Genomic DNA, 22,566 nt, shown 5'->3' with positions numbered 1-22,566 from the left:
TGGGGACGCAGGGTTGTGTTCCAAACAAAACAACTACAAGTGTGCTTACTCTAGTTCCTAAATGGCACAGCTAGGAAAGAGGGGGGAAAAAAGCACCTTACAGTTGAAGAATCTTTCGAGTCTTAAAAGTGAATTTAAATGACTTAAGAATATTCTCGAAAGTGTGCACAGTTCCTATGTTAATGAATGTCTCCATCATATTTTCAGGTTTCATTATCAACACATGCTGCGAAAGAACAGTAAATGCATAAAAACAATGTTTGGATTCAGGCGTGTGTCAGGTGAACTGTCGTGTCCTCACCTTTGGTCTAATCATTTTCCCATCATCTCCAAACTGTTCCTTTTCATTGGTTATAGTTATGGGAAGAAGACCAAAAGCCTTGTCCTCAGAGCTTATGCTAAATTGAGGGGAGACATTCCTGGGGACACTCTATGTCCATAGATGATATTAACGAACATGTGAAGGGAGGCAGAGTGATCGAGGCCAAAACGTTGATCAGTCGGAAAGAGGGTCAAAGAAATGAAATCTTATCAGTACCGCTGAGGTTAGCATTTACATATTTCTTCCGTAAGAAACATTTCCATTTAGCCCTATAGAGTGTAACGGGTTACAATTATCGTAAGCTCTTTACTTCAATACACTCTGCCATAACCTGCCATAACGTGCTTCTACACCTGCATTGCTTGCTGTTTGGGGTTTTAGGCTGGGTTTCTGTACAGCACTTTGAGATATCAGCTGATGTACGAAGGGCTATATAAATTAATGTGATTTGATTTGATTTGATAACCAGATAGTGAGTTGCACTTTCCTGTGGCTTGCAGGAAAGTGTCTCAAGAGGACAGGCCTATTGATGCACAGACAGTAGCCTAGTAATGTGTGTATGAGTCTTCTGATTCATTCGGGGGTTTAAGATTAGAACACTTAGCACCAAAAAAACAATGAATGTGGTAGATGTGTCAGAAATGGCACCCTATTCCCTGTAGTACACAAAAAAATAGAATGCATTTTAGACCTCTTTCAGATGCAGTCTTGCGGTAGGCTACGACAGGACAGCAGCTTGAGAGACGTGGGACTGGGGTGGACGTCACTATCCGGTCAAGCTGGCGAGGACAGCGCTTTTCAAATGCAATGATTTTAACCATTTGGCCTAAACCTTTACTCTTAAAGAGATTCTCTGGTACTTTTGTATACTTTTAAACTTCTGAAAGTGGCACTCATGAGCGAAAAAGTGGTCCCAGAAAATGGCGTACTACATCACATACTGTATATGCAGATATAATGTCATTGCTCTCTCTCTCATGTCCGCGGAGCCGTTGGGCCCACCCTGCAACCTAACGCTGGGCCCGCCCTGCAACCTAACGCTGGGCCCGCCCTGCAACCTAACGCTGGGCCCGCCCTGCAACCTAACGCTGGGCCCGCCCTGCAACCTAACGCTGGGCCCGCCCTGCAACCTAACGCTGGGCCCGCCCTGCAACCTAACGCTGGGCCCGCCCTGCAACCTAACGCTGGGCCCGCCCTGCAACCTAACGCTGGGCCCGCCCTGCAACCTAACGCTGGGCCCGCCCTGCAACCTAACGCTGGGCCCGCCCTGCAACCTAACGCTGGGCAGGCCTCTTGCTAGCTGTCACTCAAATGTGAAGGGCTGAAACGCATTGGCTAGAACTGAAATTGGCCAACGTTGGGAGCAATGTAGAGACAATGGAGTGGCACGGTATCAAGAAAACGGTCTTCATTATAGAAATATCCCATTATCCCATCAATAGAGGAGCTTCACATCACACTTAACAATGACAGAATATACAGACTAGACAGGACAGTGACAGGCCGCCCTTCAGTGTCTGGTGCAATGGCCGCAGAACGACGATCCCTGTATGTAAAGTGCCTAACATTTGCAATGCCTGTGTGTTTGTTGCCACCTTGTCGTGGAAGGATCAGAATGTGTTGGTAACATTTGTAAGATGTTTAATATTCATCAAATGTGTGTAAGTTACTTCTCATCAGAATGGTATTTTTGTATAATACTGTGGCCAGGTTGCAGTTATCTGTTCTATGTCAAAACTAAGTTGCATGGGCCGCAGAGAGGGGAGAGGTCAAAGTGTCATCATGTGTAAACATATCTTTTACTCCCTACCTTTTCTAGTGGGGAAAGAAGGGTGGCAGTGTCTGGAATCATTCTATGCTCCCTCTAATGTTGCTTTTATCTTAACCTATAGCCTCACCCTCCTCTCCGTGAGCTTGTCCAGGTTTGGTTGTATTTTGAGTTGGTTGTATCTAAATGACAATTTGATATATGCCTGTTGATATGGAGGATTGGTTTATGGTTCTGGGGTTTGGGAAAGGAGACAAAGCTGAATGATGAGTTATGTCTATGCTGTCTGACTATGTGTGTCTTTGCTATTAAAGGAACTCAGTTGCATTGTAAAGGGACTCTCAGAAGATTCACTGGGAGACACTGAATTTATCTGAGAGTCACAGGATTGTGATAAAGCTCATATAATTAAAGATGGACTTTTATAACTAACTCTGACGTGTGTGTGTGTGTGTGGTTTGCTCCCATGATTTGGTAAATAGAGGAAATTTCCACGACAACCTCACCAAATAAGATTATTAAAACAGGAAATGGGCAAATCTTTGCTTGTAAACAAGGAAGCGTCTTCACATTTTATATCTCCTCATCCTTTCTCAGTGTAAAATCCGCAGGTCCGTTGTGAGAATGTGGCTACCAGTCGAGATACTTCTCCGGTATAATGGCGGTCCGCAAACAACTTCTTCTCTACCATGCTGAGACAGTAACGTCTGTTACCGCTAATTACTCTGTTGCCGTATCCACAATCATCTTCAACCTGGCATTTCTGCTTTCCACAATCCGGGTTGGGTTGAGAACCTTTCCAATGAAAGCTATAAAAGTAAATTTTATTTACTATCAAAGTGTCCTTTGACACAGCACACTCGTGACACAGCACACTCGTGACACAGCACACTCGTGACACAGCACACTCGTGACACAGCACACTCGTGACACAGCAAGTTCTGAACATGCCTCAAAATCATGTCAGGATTAGTAGAAGCAACAGTAAATCTACTTACTACGGGAGCAGCCATGGTAGCTCCATCAGTCCACCTAGTAGTTCCACCAATCTGGTTTACAGCCTCTGCATACGAGACATCATGATTTACTCTATGTCTCCGAGCCTCGCTCTGCACCTGGTGTCCACCAAATACTGCATTGTGTTCCCCTCCACAATTACAACACTTAGCCTTCACGTTGTTCCAATAGTAACCTTAATCATGTTCCCCTCCACAATTACAACACTTAGCCTTCACGTTGTTCCTGTAGTAACCTTAATCATGTTCCCCTCCACAATTACAACACTTAGCCTTCACGTTGTTCCTGTAGTAACCTTAATCATGTTCCCCTCCACAATTACAACACTTAGCATTCACGTTGTTCCTATAGTAACCTTAATCATGTTCCCCTCCACAATTACAACACTTAGCCTTCACGTTGTTCCTAATAGTAACAATTACAACACTTAATCATGTTCCCCTCCACAATTACAACACTTAGCCTTCACGTTGTTCCTATAGTAACCTTAATCATGTTCCCCTCCACAATTACAACACTTAGCCTCCACATGGTTCCTATAGTAACCTTAATCATGTTCCCCTCCACAATTACAACACTTAGCCTTCACATTGTTCCTATAGTAACCTTAATCATGTTCCCCTCCACAATTACAACACTTAGCCTTCACGTTGTTCCTATAGTAACCTTAATCATGTTCCCCTCCACAATTACAACACTTAGCCTTCACGTTGTTCCTATAGTAACCTTAATCATGTTCCCCTCCACAATTACAACACTTAGCCTTCACGTTGTTCCTATAGTAACCTTAATCATGTTCCCCTCCACAATTACAACACTTAGCCTTCACGTTGTTCCTATAGTAACCTTAATCATGTTCCCCTCCACAATTACAACACTTAGCCTTCACATGGTTCCTATAGTAACCTTAATCATGTTCCCCTCCACAATTACAACACTTAGCCTTCACGTTGTTCCTATAGTAACCTTAATCATGTTCCCTCCACAATTACAACACTTAGCCTTCACGTTGTTCCTATAGTAACCTTAATCATGTTCCCCTCCACAATTACAACACTTAGCCTTCACATTGTTCCTATAGTAACCTTAATCATGTTCCCCTCCACAATTACAACACTTAGCCTTCACGTTGTTCCTATAGTAACCTTACTCATGTTCCCCTCCACAATTACAACACTTAGCCTTCACGTTGTTCCTATAGTAACCTTACTCATGTTCCCCTCCACAATTACAACACTTAGCCTTCACATTGTTCCTATAGTAACCCTAATCATGTTCCCCTCCACAATTACAACACTTAGCCTTCACATGGTTCCTATAATAACCCTTCACATTGTTCCTCTAGTAACCTTAATCATGTTCCCCTCCACAATTACAACACTTAGCCTTCACATGGTTCCTATAGTAACCCTTCACATTGTTCCTATAGTAACCCTTCACATTGTTCCTGTATTAACCTTAATCATGTTCCCCTCCACACTTGGCACATCTTTTATTTTCTTTACACTGATCAGATACATGTTCCAATCTATGTCATTTAAAACACTGCAATTCTCAGTCAAACGTCCTGTACTTTTGCAAGCAAAACCTTCATTATAGAAATATCCCATTGGCAAAACCTTCATTATAGAAATATCCCATTGGCAAAACCTTCATTATAGAAATATCCCATTGGCAAAACCTTCATTATAGAAATATCCGATTGGCAAAACCATTATAGAAATATCCCATTGGCAAAACCTTCTCAAACCTCAGCAGTACTGAATAGCTTTCATTTCTTTGACCCTCTTTCCTACTGATCAACCTTTTGGCCTCAATCACTCTGCCTCCCTTCACATGTTCGTTAATATCATCTATGGACATAGAGTGTCCCCAGAAATGTCTCCCCTCAATTTAGCATAAGCTCTGAAGACAATGCTTTTGGTCTTCTTCTCATTGAGTTTCCAGTTGAAGAATCTTCCCATGCAGAGCGTGGCTAGCACAGAATATTAGCATTCTACCATTTCCAAGGAACCGGGTTAGTTTAACTTCACCTCTTTTTTAAAGTTAATCGGATAGGGTGTAGCTGCGTCCCTGTGGTCACATCAAACACCTTCGCAACTTTCCACTCCAACACATCATTATTTGTTCCCTTCCTTCACACTCTACACTGGAAGCGCCACTGCTTTCAGTAGCATCATGATCTCTTTTTCCTATTACATTCCACTACAGACCATTCATGTCCTCCCCACCCATATCATCAGCACTATCAACCATATTGATCGCATTCCAGCGCAGCTGTTGCTACTCCAAATCACACTATTCGCCGCCATCACCACCCGCTGCCAGACTTGCACAGGCACAGACACCCATTCCTAGATACTAAATGCACTCACACTAAATAGTAACTATATAAATAGTTAAGACTGTGCTGACCTCTGGTGGTGAAAGGTGTGAATGGCTACAAAGTTGCACACAAGAAGCATTGTCAATGATGTCCATCGCATCTAGTTCAGCCTACAGATTCGTGTAATGTATTAATCGAGACCACGGTACGGTCTCCAAATAATAGTCTACGGGTTGAAGAGTTCAAAGGTCAAAAGCAGTCCAAGTAAAAACATTTGCATAACTCTGCATCATTGGGAAGGGCTCGTAAAAGCAAGCATTTCACAGTAAAGTCAACACAATTTGATTTGCCTGCCTTGATAGCAGTGCATTGAAATGAGTTGTTACATTTGTACTGTATTTATTAGCTACTCTTCCTTGGGTCCAAACACATTAAAGCACACATTTTTGTAAATAATTGTACATCATATAACATTTCAACAACAAAATGTATTATAAACTGGGTGGTTCGAACCCTGAATGCTGATTGGCTGACAGCTGTGGCATATCGGACCGTATACCAAGGGTATGACAAAACACCTCAGGGGGAGTTGTGTTATATGGCCAATATACCACAGCTAAGGGCTGCGTCCAGGCACTCCATGATGCGTCGTGCCTAAGAACAGCCCTTAGACGTGGCATATTGGCCATATACCACACCCCTCGTGTCTCATTGCTTAAATACAACCATACAACAATGTTACAGTGTGTGTATAGAGGGCATGTGCTAGCATGTCTCTTCAATGTTACAGTGTGTGTGTATAGAGGGCATGTGCTAGCATGTCTCTTCAGTGTTACAGTGTGTGTGTATAGAGGGCATGTGCTAGCATGTCTCTTCAGTGTTACAGTGTGTGTGTATAGAGGGCATGTGCTAGCATGTCTCTTCAATGTTACAGTGTGTGTGTATAGAGGGCATGTGCTAGCATGTCTCTTCATTGTTACAGTGTGTGTGTATAGAGGGCATGTGCTAGCATGTCTCTTCAATGTTACAGTGTGTGTGTATAGAGGGCATGTGCTAGCATGTCTCTTCAGTGTTACAGTGTGTGTATAGAGGGCATGTGCTAGCATGTCTCTTCAGTGTTACAGTGTGTGTGTATAGAGGGCATGTGCTAGCATGTCTCTTCAGTGTTACAGTATGTGTATAGAGGGCATGTCTCTTCAGTGTTACAGTGTGTATATAGAGGGCATGTCTCTTCAGTGTTACAGTGTGTGTGTATAGAGGGCATGTCTCTTCAGTGTTACAGTGTGTGTATAGAGGGCATGTGCTAGCATGTCTCTTCAGTGTTACAGTGTGTGTGTATAGAGGGCATGTGCTAGCATGTCTCTTCAGTGTTACAGTGTGTGTGTGTGTGTGTGTGTATAGTGGGCATGTCTCTTCAGTGTTACAGTGTGTGTGTATAGAGGGCATGTCTCTTCAGTGTTACAGTGTGTGTGTATAGAGGGCATGTCTCTTCAGTGTTACAGTGTGTGTGTATAGAGGGCATGTCTCTTCAGTGTTACAGTGTGTGTATATAGAGGGCATGTGCTAGCATGTCTCTTCAGTGTTACAGTGTGTGTATATAGAGGGCATGTGCTAGCATGTCTCTTCAGTGTTACAGTGTGTGTGTATAGAGGGCATGTCTCTTCAGTGTTACAGTGTGTGTGTATAGAGGGCATGTGCTAGCATGTCTCTTCAGTGTTACAGTGTGTGTATATAGAGGGCATGTGCTAGCATGTCTCTTCAGTGTTACAGTGTGTGTGTGTGTATAGAGGGCATGTCTCATCAGTGTTACAGTGTGTGTGTATAGAGGGCATGTCTCTTCAGTGTTACAGTGTGTGTGTATAGAGGGCATGTCTCTTCAGTGTTACAGTGTGTGTGTATAGAGGGCATGTCTCTTCAGTGTTACAGTGTGTGTGTATAGAGGGCATGTCTCTTCAGTGTTACAGTGTGTGTATATAGAGGGCATGTGCTAGCATGTCTCTTCAGTGTTACAGTGTGTGTATATAGAGGGCATGTGCTAGCATGTCTCTTCAGTGTTACAGTGTGTGTGTATAGAGGGCATGTCTCTTCAGTGTTACAGTGTGTGTGTATAGAGGGCATGTCTCTTCAGTGTTACAGTGTGTGTGTATAGAGGGCATGTCTCTTCAGTGTTACAGTGTGTGTGTATAGAGGGCATGTCTCTTCAGTGTTACAGTGTGTGTGTATAGAGGGCATGTCTCTTCAGTGTTACAGTGTGTGTATATAGAGGGCATGTGCTAGCATGTCTCTTCAGTGTTACAGTGTGTGTATAGAGGGCATGTCTCTTCAGTGTTACATGTGCTAGCATGTCTCTTCAGTGTTACAGTGTGTGTGTATAGAGGGCATGTCTCTTCAGTGTTACAGTGTGTGTGTATAGAGGGCATGTCTCTTCAGTGTTACAGTGTGTGTGTATAGAGGGCATGTCTCTTCAGTGTTACAGTGTGTGTGTATAGAGGGCATGTGCTTTTGTGTGTGTATGAGGGCCGTGCTTTTACACCTGCATTGTTTGCTGTTTGGGGTTTTAGGCTGGGTTTCTGTACAGCACTTTGAGATATCAGCTGATGTACGAAGGGCTATATAAATAAATTTGATTTGATTTGATGTCTCTTCAGTGTTACAGTGTGTGTGTATAGAGGGCATGTCTCTTCAGTGTTACAGTGTGTGTGTATAGAGGTCATGTCTCTTCAGTGTTACAGTGTGTGTATAGAGGTCATGTCTCTTCAGTGTTACAGTGTGTGTGTATAGAGGGCATGTCTCTTCAGTGTTACAGTGTGTGTGTATAGAGGGCATGTCTCTTCAGTGTTACAGTGTGTGTGTATAGAGGGCATGTCTCTTCAGTGTTACAGTGTGTGTGTATAGAGGGCATGTCTCTTCAGTGTTACAGTGTGTGTGTATAGAGGACATGTCTCTTCAGTGTTACAGTGTGTGTGTGTATAGAGGGCATGTCTCTTCAGTGTTACAGTGTGTGTGTATAGAGGGCATGTCTCTTCAGTGTTACAGTGTGTGTATAGAGGGCATGTCTCTTCAGTGCTACAGTGTGTGTGTATAGAGGGCATGTCTCTTCAGTGCTACAGTGTGTGTGTGTGTATAGAGGGCATGTCTCTTCAGTGCTACAGTGTGTGTGTATAGAGGGCATGTCTCTTCAGTGCTACAGTGTGTGTGTATAGAGGGCATGTCTCTTCAGTGTTACAGTGTGTGTGTATAGAGGGCATGTCTCTTCAGTGTTACAGTGTGTGTGTATAGAGGGCATGTCTCTTCAGTGTTACAGTGTGTGTGTATAGAGGGCATGTCTCTTCAGTGTTACAGTGTGTGTGTATAGAGGGCATGTCTCTTCAGTGTTACAGTGTGTGTGTATAGAGGGCATGTCTCTTCAGTGTTACAGTGTGTGTGTATAGAGGGCATGTCTCTTCAGTGTTACAGTGTGTGTATAGAGGGCATGTCTCTTCAGTGTTACAGTGTGTGTGTATAGAGGGCATGTCTCTTTGTTCCATAAGGTTTTGTTTTCTTTATTCTTTCTGATTATACTGGTTGAATGAGTTGCTTGATGTGGAATAGTTCCACGTAGTCATTGCTCTGTGTAGTACTGTGCGTTTCCCCGAGTGTTGTGGACTTGGACTGTGAAGAGACCCCTGATGGTATGTCTTGTGGGGTGTCGGGGCTGTGTGCACAGACAGCTCAGTGCTTTCAACATGACAATACCTCTCACTAAGACAAGTCATGATGAAGTCAATCTTTCCCCAACTTTAAAACCAGGAGAGATTGACATGCCATTGATGTTAGCTATCTGTGTACATTTAAGGCCCAACTGTAATTTGCCTATGTCTTTGTGGCACGACTGCCCAGTAGTGACTAGGCAACAGTCACTACTGGACAGTAGTGACTATATATTTTTTCATTTTTTTAACTGAGTCACATTGAGATTAAAAATCTGTTTTACAAGAGAGCCCTGTACATATTACAATAAAAACAGAATATTTAAATATACGTGTATAAAACAATATAATTCAGCACAAAATTAACAAAAATAAACAATCAATCACATTCAACTACATAGAGGTCCTCAGTCAATCACATTCAACTACATAGAGGTCCTCAGTCAATCACATTCAACTACATAGAGGTCCTCAGTCAATCACATTCAACTACATAGAGGTCCTCAGCAAATCACATTCAACTACATAGAGGTCCTCAGCCAATCACATTCAACTACATAGAGGTCCTCAGCAAATCACATTCAACTACATAGAGGTCCTCAGCCAATCACATTCAACTACATAGAGGTCCTCAGTCAATCACATTCAACTACATAGAGGTCCTCAGTCAATCACATTCAACTACATAGAGGTCCTCAGCCAATCACATTCAACCACATAGAGGTCCTCAGTCAATCACATTTAACTACATAGAGGTCCTCAGCCAATCACATTCAACCACATAAAGGTCCTCAGCCAATCACATTCAACTACATAGAGGTCCTCAGTCAATCATTTCAACTTCCTGAGTGGCACCAGTAACGCCTAGCTGCAGTGAACTCTACATATTGTTCCACAAATTAGGAGCAAAGAAACTAAACGCAGATTTTCCTAAATCTGTGGAGACTGAAAGGATCGAGTGTTATCCGTTCCTATGAACGGGTTTGGTAACTTATTATTCTTATCATACGGAGGGAGTCTGTCAGATTGCTTTGTAAATAAAGAGAATGCAGCTCTCTTCTTGCAGAAAGATCCATCCCACATTATTTTACAGACTACGAGTCCTAAAATGGTCCCCTGTGATAAAACGTATTGCTGAATGGTAGAATGCATCCAAGGGGTTTAAAAAGGTTGCAGCATGTAAACATCACCAAGATCCAATACAGGGAGAAGCGTTGTTTGAACAATCTTCCTCCTATTTTTAATACTAAAGGCATCATTTATTTCAAATCATGACAAATCTCTATCATAGCTACCATTGCAGCAATATGTTGACCATGACCATTTACAATACAGGGTTATACCAAGCAGTTTAGACTCAACTTGCTCAAGTTCCACATTACAAGATTTAGTTTAAACGGTTTGTCCCCAATACAAATGAGTTTCATTTTAGAAAATAATCTTACCACCCACTCTAAAACTTACTGCAGCTATTTGTTTAGCATTGCTGTGATTCTAATTGCTGTGATTTTAATTGCTGTGGCCCAATCCAGTAGACGCAGGTCACCTAAACATGTTTAGACCATGAGGTAGTAAGAGGTCATTTTTATTGCAGTCCTGCTGTGCATCAAGTTACTGAGAAGTGAAATCTTTAACATCTGATCACCCAAAATAAGAGGTTACCATAGTCAGCCAACGTACCATCAGATAAACCTCTTGAATTTATGGTTAGAGACAAACCTCTTGGTTACTGGGAGGGTCAAATCATTCATACATTTTCTATTTGGTGGAACCATTTACAAACATTTGGGAGAAGTTGGGTTCACGCCAGCTGTGTGATATACGCCAACCAGGGAAGCAGTAACATGCTTTTGTAGAGACCTCATTTGGGTTGTTGAATAACTTCTCCAGAACAAAACCCACTGCCCCGGCAGTGACCATTTGTATGCAGTGCCATAGACGGGTTGTTTAAGTTCACATGCAGTGAAATTACTTCCTTGCTCTTCCCCAACAATGCAGTAATCAATCAGTAGTACTAACCCCCCAAAAATATATACAGGGTCAGTGCCAATACCATCTTTACAATGTGGAGAGATACTGGTGTGGTAGTTATGTATAGGGGTATGGTGACTAGGCATCAGGGTATATGATAAAGAGTAGCAACAGCTACTATGATGGTATCTGAGTGTGTGTAGTCAGCATGAGTATGTATGCACAAGTGCGTGTGTGTGCATAGTCAGTGCAAAAAGACAAGGTCAAGGAATATAGCCTGAAGCCATTTTGTTATCTATTTAGCAGTCTTATGGGTTAGGGATAGCAGCTGTTCAGGGGCCTGTTAGTGTCAGACATGCTCCGGGAGCGTTCGCCATATGAAAAACAGTCTACGGCTTGGGTGGCTGGAGACCAAGTCCAGGCCTTCCATTCACACCGCCTGATAAAGGTCCTGGATGGCAGGGAGCCCATCCCAAGTGATATACTAGGCTGTCCTCACCACCCTCTTTAGCACCAAGCGATTGGTGGTGAAGTTGACAAACCAAGCAGTGAGGCAGTCAGTCAGGAAGCACTCAATGGTGCAGCTGTAGAACCGAGGATTTGAGGGCCCCGTGCCAAACCTTTAACATTCTGAGTGGGAAGAAGCACTGTTGCACATTGTTCACGACTGTCTGCATGTGGACCACTGAGTCATTAATGATTTGGACACAGGAACTTGAAGCTCTCGACCCACACCACTGCTACCCTGTCAACGTGAATGTACCCCAACCAAAACCTGGCATCAAGAAGATATAACTAGCCACCTAAAATTCCCCACATGGCACCTTAATTGTTGCCAACCATCCAGAGTCACAACACAGCGTTCTGCCCCATTGAAATGTGTGCATCGTTTGTGACCTCAGCTCACTGGTCTATACTGGAGAAAGGACTAAAAAAAAAGACACTTAAGAAACAATGGCATATATTATTATTATATATTATATTATTATATTAAACATACACATTTGATCCACTCTCACTCAATGACACACAGTTAAGGAATCTTTTGCCACTTTATTCAGAATTTGCTAAACCAATGTGGTCCTGATGGAACAATTCAAAAAATAAATGACAAAAAGCCAAATGAAACTAGTTCAAGACAGGACAACCCGTTGGGTCAGGGAGAGGAATGGTTAAACAACCTCACTTAAAGGGAATGTTTCTGATTACGGGGGAGGGGAGAGGTTAATGCTTAGAGCTGTGTGGAGGGAGGGACCAAGGGACAAAACCCTCACTTAAAGGGAATGTTTCTGATTACGGGGGAGGGGAGAGGTTAATGCTTAGTGCTGTGTGGAGGGAGGGACCAAGGGACAAAACCCTCACTTAAAGGGAATGTTTCTGATTACAGGGGAGGGGAGAGGTTAATGCTTAGTGCTGTGTGGAGGGAGGGACCAAGGGACAAAAACCTCACTTAAAGGGAATGTTTCTGATTACGGGGGAGGGGAGAGCTTAAGGGAGGGATTGATGCTTAGAGCTGTGTGGAGGGAGGGATGAAAAGCTGGGTGAAAGGAGGCAGGGTGGGAAGGAGGGATGAAAGCAGAACGAGCGAGGGTGCTCAGAGCTCTCCACAGTCAGCGATGACGACCTTGGCGGAGCATTTGCCACTGCTTGAACCCTTCTTCTCCATGTTAGCGACGATGCTGAGCCCCTCCACGACCTTGCCGAACACAACGTGCTTGCCGTTCAGCCTACAGAGGGAGAGAGCAAGATCAGTGCCTCTAAGGAGTAGTTCCTGACAGACAGTCATCCTGAGGCTTAGGACAACCAGGAACACAAAAATATGTTTGTAGTCACAGGTTGTGACAATCACAGACTTATGGGTAAGGATTATTTGTTAGTCTAATGACAGGCGTCGCTATAACCTTTCAAAGTACACTTTCTCCGGTCCTTCTGGCATTAGCAGTCGGCACTGCAGCGGGGCCATTGGGTAAAGTATACTGAACAAAACACATTTTAAAAAGCAGCATGCAACAATTTCAAAGATATTACTGCGTTACAGTTCATAAGGAAATCATTCAATTGAAATTGATAGATTAGGGCCTAAATTAATCCGTTTCACATGACTGGGAATACAGATGCATCTGTTGGACAGATAGATTGAATAATTAAAAAGTGGTGAGGATCAGAAAAGCAGTCAGCCTCTGGTGTGACCATTTGCCTCATACAGCACGACACATCTTCGCATGGAGTTGATCAGGCTGGTGATCGTCGCCTGTGGAATGTTGTCCTACTCCTCTTCAACGGCTGTGCGAAGTTGCTGCATGTTGGGTGGGAACTGGAACACGTCGACCAAGAGCCTCCCAAACATGCACAATGGGTGACATGTCTGGTGAGTAGGCAGGCCATGTATTAACAGGGACATTTCCAGCTTCCAGGGATTGCGTACAGATCCTTGCAACATGAGGTGACTGCGGCAGATGAAATCCACAACAATGGGTCTCGTCACCATCTTTATCGATGGCAATTGTGCTCATTGTCCGTAGCTTTTGCCTGCCCATAACATAAGCCCACCGCCACTATGGGGCACAGCGTTGACAAACTGCAAGCCCGCAACACCATACAAGTGGTCTGCAGTTGTAAGACGTAAAAACCACACTGAAGCAGCTTATAGTATATAAATTAACATTAAATTATCTGGCAACAGCTCGAGGACATCACTGCAGTTAGCATGCCAATTACACGCTCCCTCAACTGGAGATCTGTGGCATTGTGTTAACAAAACTTTACATTTTATAGTGGCTTTTGTCCCCAGCACAAGGTGCACCTGTGTAACGACCATACTGTTTAAATCCGCTTCTTGATATGCCAAACCCGTCATGTGGATCGATTATCCTGCAAAGGAGAAATGCTCACTAACAGGGATGTCATTTTAATGAAATTGGAGAGAAGCTTTGTGCATATTGAACTTCTGAGAGATTATTTCAGCTCATGAGACCAACATTTTACATGTTGCATTTATATTTTTGTTCAGAGTATATCTACTTAAAGTAGATCGTTATTTTATATTTTATTTTCAGTCTTCAGCCATGATCAGCTACACAATTACTGTACCAGACCCACCATTGGTAAGAACATAGTCACAGACCATTGGTGCACTGCCCTGAAGGGCACTACTTGACAGTTTTTGGCCACATCACTAGTGAGGATGAGTCTTAGTTTCCGCAGATGGTGTGCGCATGTATCAGAGAGAAACCGTTGAAGGGTGTGAGGCATGTTGGGAAAGGTGGACAGCATCAGTTGTGTTACCATTCGGCAGTGTCGGCACAACCACAAGGTTAGGAAGACCAGATAAACATCACTTGCAGAGTATGCATGTCAATTATTCACTAGATTTCAAATGAACCAGTCTCGCCAATTAGTGTCAACTTCGTGTGTGTATGTGTGTATGTATGTGTGTATGTGTGTGTGTATGTGTGTATGTGTGTATGTGTGTGTGTGTGTGTGTATGTGTGTATGTGTGTGTATGTGTGTATGTGTGTGTATGTGTGTGTATGTGTGTATGTGTGTGTATGTGTGTATGTGTGTGTGTATGTGTGTGTGTGTGTATGTGTGTATGTGTGTATGTGTGTATGTGTGTATGTGTGTATGTGTGTGTATGTGTGTGTGTGTGTTCGCCCCTCACCAGTCGGTGTTAGCAGTACAGATGAAGAACTGGGATCCATTGGTGTTGGGGCCAGCGTTGGCCATGGACAGACAGCCCATGCCCGTGTGCTTCAGGGTAAAGTTCTCGTCGGCAAACTTGTTGCCGTAGATTGACTTGCCCCCGGTTCCATTGTGGTTGGTGAAGTCACCACCCTTGGGGAAGGCAAAGCACAAGGGACATCATTGATTTCGTATAGCCTTCCCCTTTCTCTAACAAGGCCACTGACAAGGCTCTGGTATTTGACAAGAACCCCCAACTTTGAGGCATGTTGGGGACTGCTTCAGTGTTGTCACCATTAGGCAGTGTCAATCACAACCACAAGGCTCAGAAGACCATTGAGAGAAAAACATCACTTGCGTGTAAATTATTCACGCAACGAATAATATGGCTGGTAGGGGCCCAGTAATTCATTATTCTCTAAAAGGCAACAACTGATCCTAAATCAGCACTCCTTGTCTGAGACACTATGGACATCAGTGCAGATTGAGGAGCAGAAGCACTCTGAGTTTAGTCTGGAAACAGTGACCCAGATTCTGCTGCCAAACCCCCAACTCACCTGGCACATGAAACCGGGGATGATGCGATGGAAGCCGGAGCCCTTGTAGCCGAACCCCTTGTCCCCGGTGCACAGGACACGGAAGTTTTCTGGAGGGGGGGAACGACACGACACGACACAGGTACCTTGTTATGATAAGCGATGTGTGCATAGCTGCTTAAAGCGATATTTCCAAATGTTGCCATTGAGGCCCTTTAGCAACTTCCCCAGAGTCAGATGAAATTGGATATCTTTTATATCTCAGTGTCCACTATGACTAGCATTAGCACAATGACTGGAAGTCTATAGGTATAAATGCTCTGTGTCCACCATGACTAGCATTAGCACAATGACTGGAAGTCTATATGTATAAATGCTCTGTGTCCACCATGAAATTAGCACAATGACTGGAAGTCTATAGGTATAAATGCTCTGTGTCCACCATGACTAGCATTAGCACAATGACTGGAAGTCTATAGGTATAAATGCTCTGTGTCCACCATGACTAGCATTAGCACAATGACTGGAAGTCTATAGGTATAAATGCTGTGTCCACTATGACTAGCATTAGCACAATGACTGGAAGTCTATAGGTATAAATGCTTGCATGCCGATACCACCAACTTCCTTCATACTGGACAGAGACAAAACTGGTATCCACAAGTTCAGCAGACTCTGGGGAAGTACTTTAAGGGCCTCATTGGGATTTTGGCAAAGTATCCCTTTAAAGGCTGCATGAAGTCAAAATAGTGGTTCTGTGCCTGATCACTTATATCTATCAAGACTGACCAGGTAGACCAGGGCCACCCAATGCTACTTAATTACAAACAGGAAGCAGCCTTGCATCAGCTGTGGCATTGTATATGATATCTGATCATGCAGCGATGTGTTTTTGTCATGTAGAGTAGATGGATCTAAATGCACGCTGCTGGTCTTTGGGGACCAGGGCTCACAGATAAGGTGGCATTGAAGGGGTGAGGAGTGTGGGGAAGGTTGGACAGCATCAGTTGTTGCCATTAGGCGTCATTCCAACCACAAGGCTTGGAAGACTTATCGTGAGATAATCACTTGTAGAGTGTGTGCTTGTTAATTATAATTATATTAATGTGCTTATTATATATATAATACATTTAATTATTCAGGAATTGTCAATCATTGAAGCTGTCTTACCTGCAGTCTTGGGGACCACATCAGCAAAAAGCTGAAAGATGAGGAGGGCTTTCCATTAGTATACTCAATCAATGAAGGTGAACCAGCATGCAGATCAATGGAGGTAGAGCTCAAGTTGTCACTAATGAACAACATGATTATAAATCAGGGTAATAAAAGACTACCGCTAAAGTATTGACCACAGGACTAAAAAAAAGCAGACCCGAGTCTAACCCTCTTCAGTTCTAGGTGTTGTATCTAGACTTGTTCTGTTCCAATCTAGAACAACTCCCATGTGAGAAGCACGAGACGAGTAGGCAGGTTGCCATTGACTAAGGTTAATTAGACAAACGCAACATCAAATTGTGACTTGTGTAATGGAATCAGCAGATAGAGAAATTCTAAAGAGCAACAATTTCTGTCCAACAGGGATGGATCTTTTGACCAACAATTCTGACAAATGAAAGTGTTCTTCCAATAAATGATCACGTAACTAACTATAAACTCTACATTTAATTCGAAATGCCTCCTGCTTGCAAAATCCATCTATAAAAATAGTTATATGCAGGACGAGGATTGTCCCGACTTTCTCATGACTGAATTGCTTACTTTTCTGGTAAACTGGCAAGTTTAAACCAATTATTTCAGCTCTACAGGTGTCACCATAGCACAGACCTTGATGTGTTCCCACAAATATTAGATTATTGCATTCTATTTTATCTTTCTCAGGCTACCAGAGGTATGAAACACCGATGGCAGGGCATACAGGCTACCACCTATTTATTATGGCACTCTTCCCTTAAGGCACTGATTAAGGATCAGTTCACACAATACTTTTAAATGCATTAGGAGGGATGGGATTATGTTAGATCAATTGGGCTATATTCTATTCCAGCCAAGTTTCAACCACCTGAGCAACGTGAATGTTGACATAAAAGCCCTTTACAACATGCATTTCCCGTCCCCATTCCAGCCCAACACACCCCATTCTCCTCCAGCCCGACACACCCCATTCCCACTTCCCTCCTCCAGCCCGACACACCCCATTCCCACTTCCCTCCCTCCAGCCCGACACACCCCATTCTCCTCCAGCCCGACACACCCCATTCCCAACTTCCCTCCTCCAGCCCGACACACCCCATTCCCACTTCCCTCCTCCAGCCCGACACACCCCATTCCCACTTCCCTCCTCCAGCCCGACACACCCCAGTACGTTTCCACTCCTTAGATGAGGAACAACTTCAGGAAGTCACCACTGTGGTCATCGGGCCAACGCTGTAGAGGCTGGTCTGAGGTCAGTTTCTCACATGCCTTAATGTGGAAGGTAAAGATTTAGGGAGCATAGACTTCTCCTGGATCTGTGATTTTTGCCCAACCTCTGTACTACACTAGGCTGGATAGGCTACAATGTTTAGTTTAGCAAGCAGCACCAGAGCTCCTGGCATCATGGCCTATGGGTCATTAACAATGGAATCATCTGCACGGCCACGTGCTCCCACGTGATGACAAAAGGCTTGAAGATCAAATTGTCAAAAAGGAATCAAAAGGAAATGCTACAATCACCAAGTACTAAAGTCCATTTTGCTATTTGGAAGCTACTGTGTAATGTTTAATATTAAGGGAAAGACAGATTAGCGTTTTATCAGCCTGGATTTCGCTCTGGCATGAAATGATTTTCGTGCGCCACAGCACCTAGTCAACAAAATTTGAGATTAATACCAGTCACAATATCATTATTTAGGAGGGAACGGGCATCCTGGCTCTCTAGTGCCACATGCTGTTTGAATGGAAAACATGATTGCATTAGCTAACAGCAGCAAGGTTTTACCGCATAGAGAGACATGCCAGACAGCTGAAAATGACCTTTACAGCATATTTCATAAAAATAAATAGTTAGCGTAACGTAACACCGCAGTACATTTGTTTTGCAGAGGGACCATGGTCCAGATTCCCCCTGGTACCTTAGAATGCTAATGGAGATGGGTGAATTACCAGATTAATCAAGTCATTGATCGAAGCCAAAACTTTGATTTGGTGCAATGTGCTTTTGAGGTGCATTGGTTCCCGGCCTTCCAACCCCACATCCCTTCTTTCTCAAAATGGCATCTGGCGCGATGAGAAAAAAAAAATATGCTGAAAATGGCGACTGGTTAAAAATGGCATGTCCGGAAAACGTCAGTGAAACAGAAACTAACGTTATCGAGCCATGTTAATATAAACAACGTAATTGACAGCGTGCATTTTGGAGTTCCAAGATCTCAGTAATCACCAAACTTTGGACAAGACCGTTTTAAGTCACGATTTAGAAACCGATAAGAAAACAATAAAAGTAAAAACAGCAGCAACAAAAAAACACAATCAGTGTGGAATTTTTTTGCAGATCAACGGAGGTTGGAGCAAAATTGGGAGTTTTCAATGAAACGAAATACAATAGCAAGCAAACATTAGATAGTTAATCAACATGTCAAAGATGAAAGCACGTGGACCCGAGTCTGACAGCCTCCCGGTTGCATGCAACTACCGGGCGGCTAGTTAAAAGCAGACCCTAAACGAAAATTAAAGCAATCATTTTAAAGTTAAAAAGCACCTTTACTCCCAAACAAGACGAGTTGTTCTACTCCTTACCTCAATTTCAATCCTGCCGGCGGCGGAATCGCCGATAGTGATGTCGAAGAAAACTCTGGGGTTAGGCATGATTGGGATGAAAGGTTTTTAATTTCGTGAAAATACACAAGAACAGTTTACTGGACTGTGCCGCAGCTGACTCGGAACAGAAACACTGCTGTGTACACAAAATATATATGCCAACCCCAGGGAAGCCTCAGGAGCCAATGCAAACCAATTAGAAGACTGGGACCACTGAGTGACATGAGTTTAAACCAATTAGATGTCTCGGGGGGGAATAAATTAGAATAATGGTCCCTTCCCTGCACGCCGGTTTGATCAGCGAGGTTTGGGGACGTACTCGTGATTGGCTCATTATGGTGCATACAAATGACGATAACACATACTGTCCAATGTCCTGCCAGGAAAAGTCTAGGCGTGTCCTTGTCGCTGGCTGGATTGTGCAGGGCGTCTCCCGTGGAATAAAATCGCCACTGTGGCTCAAATATAAAACCGAGGTACTAATGGCATTGTATGGCGCAATGTATACGAACCGGCAAGTGTTTTGTCTTTCACCACTGGACAAAAGCGCTCGTGGAATGTATGCGGCATGATCACGAATTATTGCAGGTTTAATAAAATACAATGCTATTTTGTATGTATGCCGGATTAGCAAGTGTTGTATGTGTGTCTGGGTAAACTACCGTGTGTGGGGGGGGGGGTGGGGGGCACGCCTAAAATGTTGCGGTGGTAGCGTGTTGGTAATATCTAGATGGGATGCAGTTGATCAAATTTACGCTCAAGTTTAGTTTATTTGCATTTTAGCTAACCTTAACCTGCCGCTTACATTCTAAACCTGCAGTAGAAATTAAATTATGACAAAAGCAGGATCCTTTCTAGCCATGGCCGTTATATTGGCTAGAAGCGTTTTGTTTACTTTTGTGAAACGGATGTCGCTGGTAATTCATGTGTATTTTTTTTTGTTGCTTCATTTATTTTATGCTTCATAATAAAATATATATTTTTTTGTAGCGATGTCCTGTGTTGTGTTGTAATATATAAAAAAGGGATGCTGCTAATGTCAAAGTAACAGGTTTGAGTCGCGTCAGAGTACATTTTAGCAAACCCCAAACTGTTTCCTAACATAATTTTCCTAACCTGCAACATAAATTCTCATAACCTGCTACGAAGTGTCATTGCTGCATCCTATCTAGACAAAACCTGGTTTCTGCTCTCTGGTTCTGCTTGCACATGGGATAAGTAAGGGTGTTATTTCCTGTAGCCTGCACCTGCTACCTAGGGGGACCAAATTCAGTAAAGAACTAGGGAAAAATGATCAGAAGTGACATTTTTTACTTATAAAACAATGGAAATATTTCACATTTTTAGAAAAACTGGTGTGCAGTTAATAGGACGATTTAACAGTGTATTAATTGTATTCACTGACATGGGCCTCAAGCATCATCATCTAGACAATAAAACATGAACAATTGTTACCTAGCAGATGCTGGTGTTGTCTCTGAAATCCCTTGTACAGTCTCGTATAGTAACCAGGGCCTGTATTCACAAAGCATCTCAGAATAGGAGGGCTGATCTAGGACCAATAACCCCCCCCCCCATATAATTGTATTAATTATGGTCTGAAAAGGGAAACTGATCCTAGATCAGGACCATGAGACATTTTGTGAATGCAGGCCCCCGTAAGTCGACTGACATCATGATTTTGACATATTTCTGAACTCATGACCTCTGCTAGTTTAAACAAATATAGGACAGATGTGCACAGCTTCACCACCTCTGGAATTACCCTAATAACAATATGGTCATGATTATAAAACAATTTATATCGTACAGATTTTTTAAAAACAAAAAAACATTGCACATCCAACTTCTGGTGCCATGAACAGTAAGGCCTATCATACAAACACTTTACAAACCAATGACAACCTCGGAAAGGAGTGGGGACAGGTAGATAAAGACCAAGAGAGAGGAAAGCAGAAAGGTCATTTAGACCGTGGTATTGTTTCAAATGTGTGTTACGGGGCTGGAAAGAGATGGGCTGGAGAGGAAGAAGAGAGAGAATACACATTCACTCCCTGACATAAGGGAAACAACTTCTCCCCCTCTCCATCAAACGAACAGGACTTTACTGGGGGATCCCTTCTTGAAAGTGTATGTGTGTACAATTGTACATGTTTAAATGTCTCAGCAGTATAGTTATCTTGAAGGAGGGAGAGAAAGAGAGAAGGGAGGATTGCCAGAGACAGGGTGTGAATGGAGGTGAGTTGCCCCATCTGTCTTCGGACTCATCCGACTAACCCTCTTCTCCTCCCACCCCCCCTTTCCTTCTCTTTGTGCCCTACCCAGTACAAAAATAACACCTCTCTCTGTATCTCTTGCTCTACAAGTCTAGATCAGAGTAATTAAGTATAGATACAGTAATCCGAGTACTGTATATACCTGCCCAGGTGTGAGGCTGCATATCCTGATGTCAGCATTCATAACTCCCCTTTAGGATGAACACCACCTCGTACTTTCTTTATGACAAGTCATGTCAACAGAGATCCACAATCAGAAATACACAATGGAAAGTCAACATTACACTTTATTTTTCTCTCGTTTCTAAAAATATCCTTTAAAAAGTTCAATCCCTTCGACTTGTGATTTTTTGAGAACATTGAATTACAATTATAGTGGCTGGCCTGTGCAGGCAGTCCCATGTGTCAGACAGTCATTCTCTTTCTCAGAATTTTTTTTTAAAACGTACTTGATGGATCCAGAGTGCAATGGGACGCTTTACATGAAGTCTAAAAAAAACACTATAGTCTTGACAGAGTTCCCAGACAGAAACAGTCATGTCTCTCTCACTACCTACACCTTCCCTTGGAAAGCCTGTTGGTCCACAGAGAGTATACAAACATGGATCCCTCGGTCTGTACCCGCTCTCTTCTTTTTGCCCCCCCCCCCTCCTCTGCTCTGCTCTTCCCCCCTCTAGAAGGATGAAGCTGTCCCTTAACGAGAAGGGAGTCTTCAGTTGTTCTCGAACAGAGAGAGCAGGTCATCGTTGTTGTTGCTAGGTAGATCTGGAGGACCTAGGTAGGACAACAGCTCATCTGGATTGGTCAGCTCAGGGAGAAGCTGGAAAAGAGAAGAGGGAGAGAAAGTGTTATTGTTGTCATTTTTTGCTTTGACATGTTCCTTCGCTTTTCATGCCAATAAAGCCTCTAGAATTGAAATGAATTCATTTTAGAAAAGCAGAGAGAAAGGGGTAGAGAGGGAGAACAAGAGAGGAAGGTTTGTTTGTGGCACATGGATGTGGCAAAAAACAAGCTCTTTCCAAGAGTGAAGGTAGCTTCAGATAGCTTCAGTTCCACATGCCCAATATCACTCAGTCCACATTATCGCTGAACGAGCAGCTAGCTGGCTCTTTGGGGTTGCCTAACGGTTGTCTTACGGTTGTCGTAGTAGATTGATCTGTGGAAGTTCCTCCCCTGCACCCGGTT

At 43.2% G+C, this 22,566-nt stretch overlaps 2 protein-coding genes across 2 annotated transcripts in view; both read right to left on the bottom strand.

Annotated features, from left to right (window-relative positions):
• Positions 1 to 12,131: 12,131 nt before the first annotated feature.
• On the bottom strand, positions 12,132 to 19,253 carry LOC124007110 (peptidyl-prolyl cis-trans isomerase A-like). Its single transcript, XM_046317423.1, has 5 exons — positions 19,085 to 19,253; positions 16,481 to 16,511; positions 15,332 to 15,420; positions 14,755 to 14,927; positions 12,132 to 12,820 (listed from the first exon to the last, which is right to left on the bottom strand). The coding sequence occupies exons 1-5, from the start codon at positions 19,151 to 19,153 to the stop codon at positions 12,688 to 12,690; spliced, it is 495 nt and encodes a 164-aa protein (XP_046173379.1). The 5' UTR covers positions 19,154 to 19,253; the 3' UTR covers positions 12,132 to 12,687.
• A 1,146-nt stretch (positions 19,254 to 20,399) lies between these two features.
• Positions 20,400 to 22,566, bottom strand: part of LOC124006807 (zinc finger MIZ domain-containing protein 2-like) — a 40,907-nt gene continuing 38,740 nt past the window's right edge. The window contains exon 21 of the mRNA XM_046316974.1: positions 20,400 to 22,201. Coding sequence (XP_046172930.1) covers positions 22,094 to 22,201 — 108 coding nt within the window. The 3' untranslated portion in view covers positions 20,400 to 22,093. The remainder of the gene's footprint in view (positions 22,202 to 22,566) is intronic.

The sequence above is a fragment of the Oncorhynchus gorbuscha genome, linkage group LG20 (assembly GCF_021184085.1).
Source record: "Oncorhynchus gorbuscha isolate QuinsamMale2020 ecotype Even-year linkage group LG20, OgorEven_v1.0, whole genome shotgun sequence".
NCBI classification, from domain to species: domain Eukaryota; kingdom Metazoa; phylum Chordata; class Actinopteri; order Salmoniformes; family Salmonidae; genus Oncorhynchus; species Oncorhynchus gorbuscha.
The sequence above is the reverse complement of the archived record's forward strand: the minus strand, read 5'-3'. Positions and strand labels throughout refer to the sequence as shown.

Coding starts and splice junctions, on each gene's coding strand:
- LOC124007110 (XM_046317423.1), bottom strand. CDS start 19,153: ATGCCTAACCCCAGAGTTTTCTTCGACATCACTATCGGCGATTCCGCC. Junction 15,421..16,480: donor TGTGGTCCCCAAGACTGCAG/GTAAGACAGCTT, acceptor CCCCCCCTCCAG/AAAACTTCCGTGTCCTGTGC. Junction 14,928..15,331: donor TCCCCGGTTTCATGTGCCAG/GTGAGTTGGGGG, acceptor GCCTTCCCCAAG/GGTGGTGACTTCACCAACCA.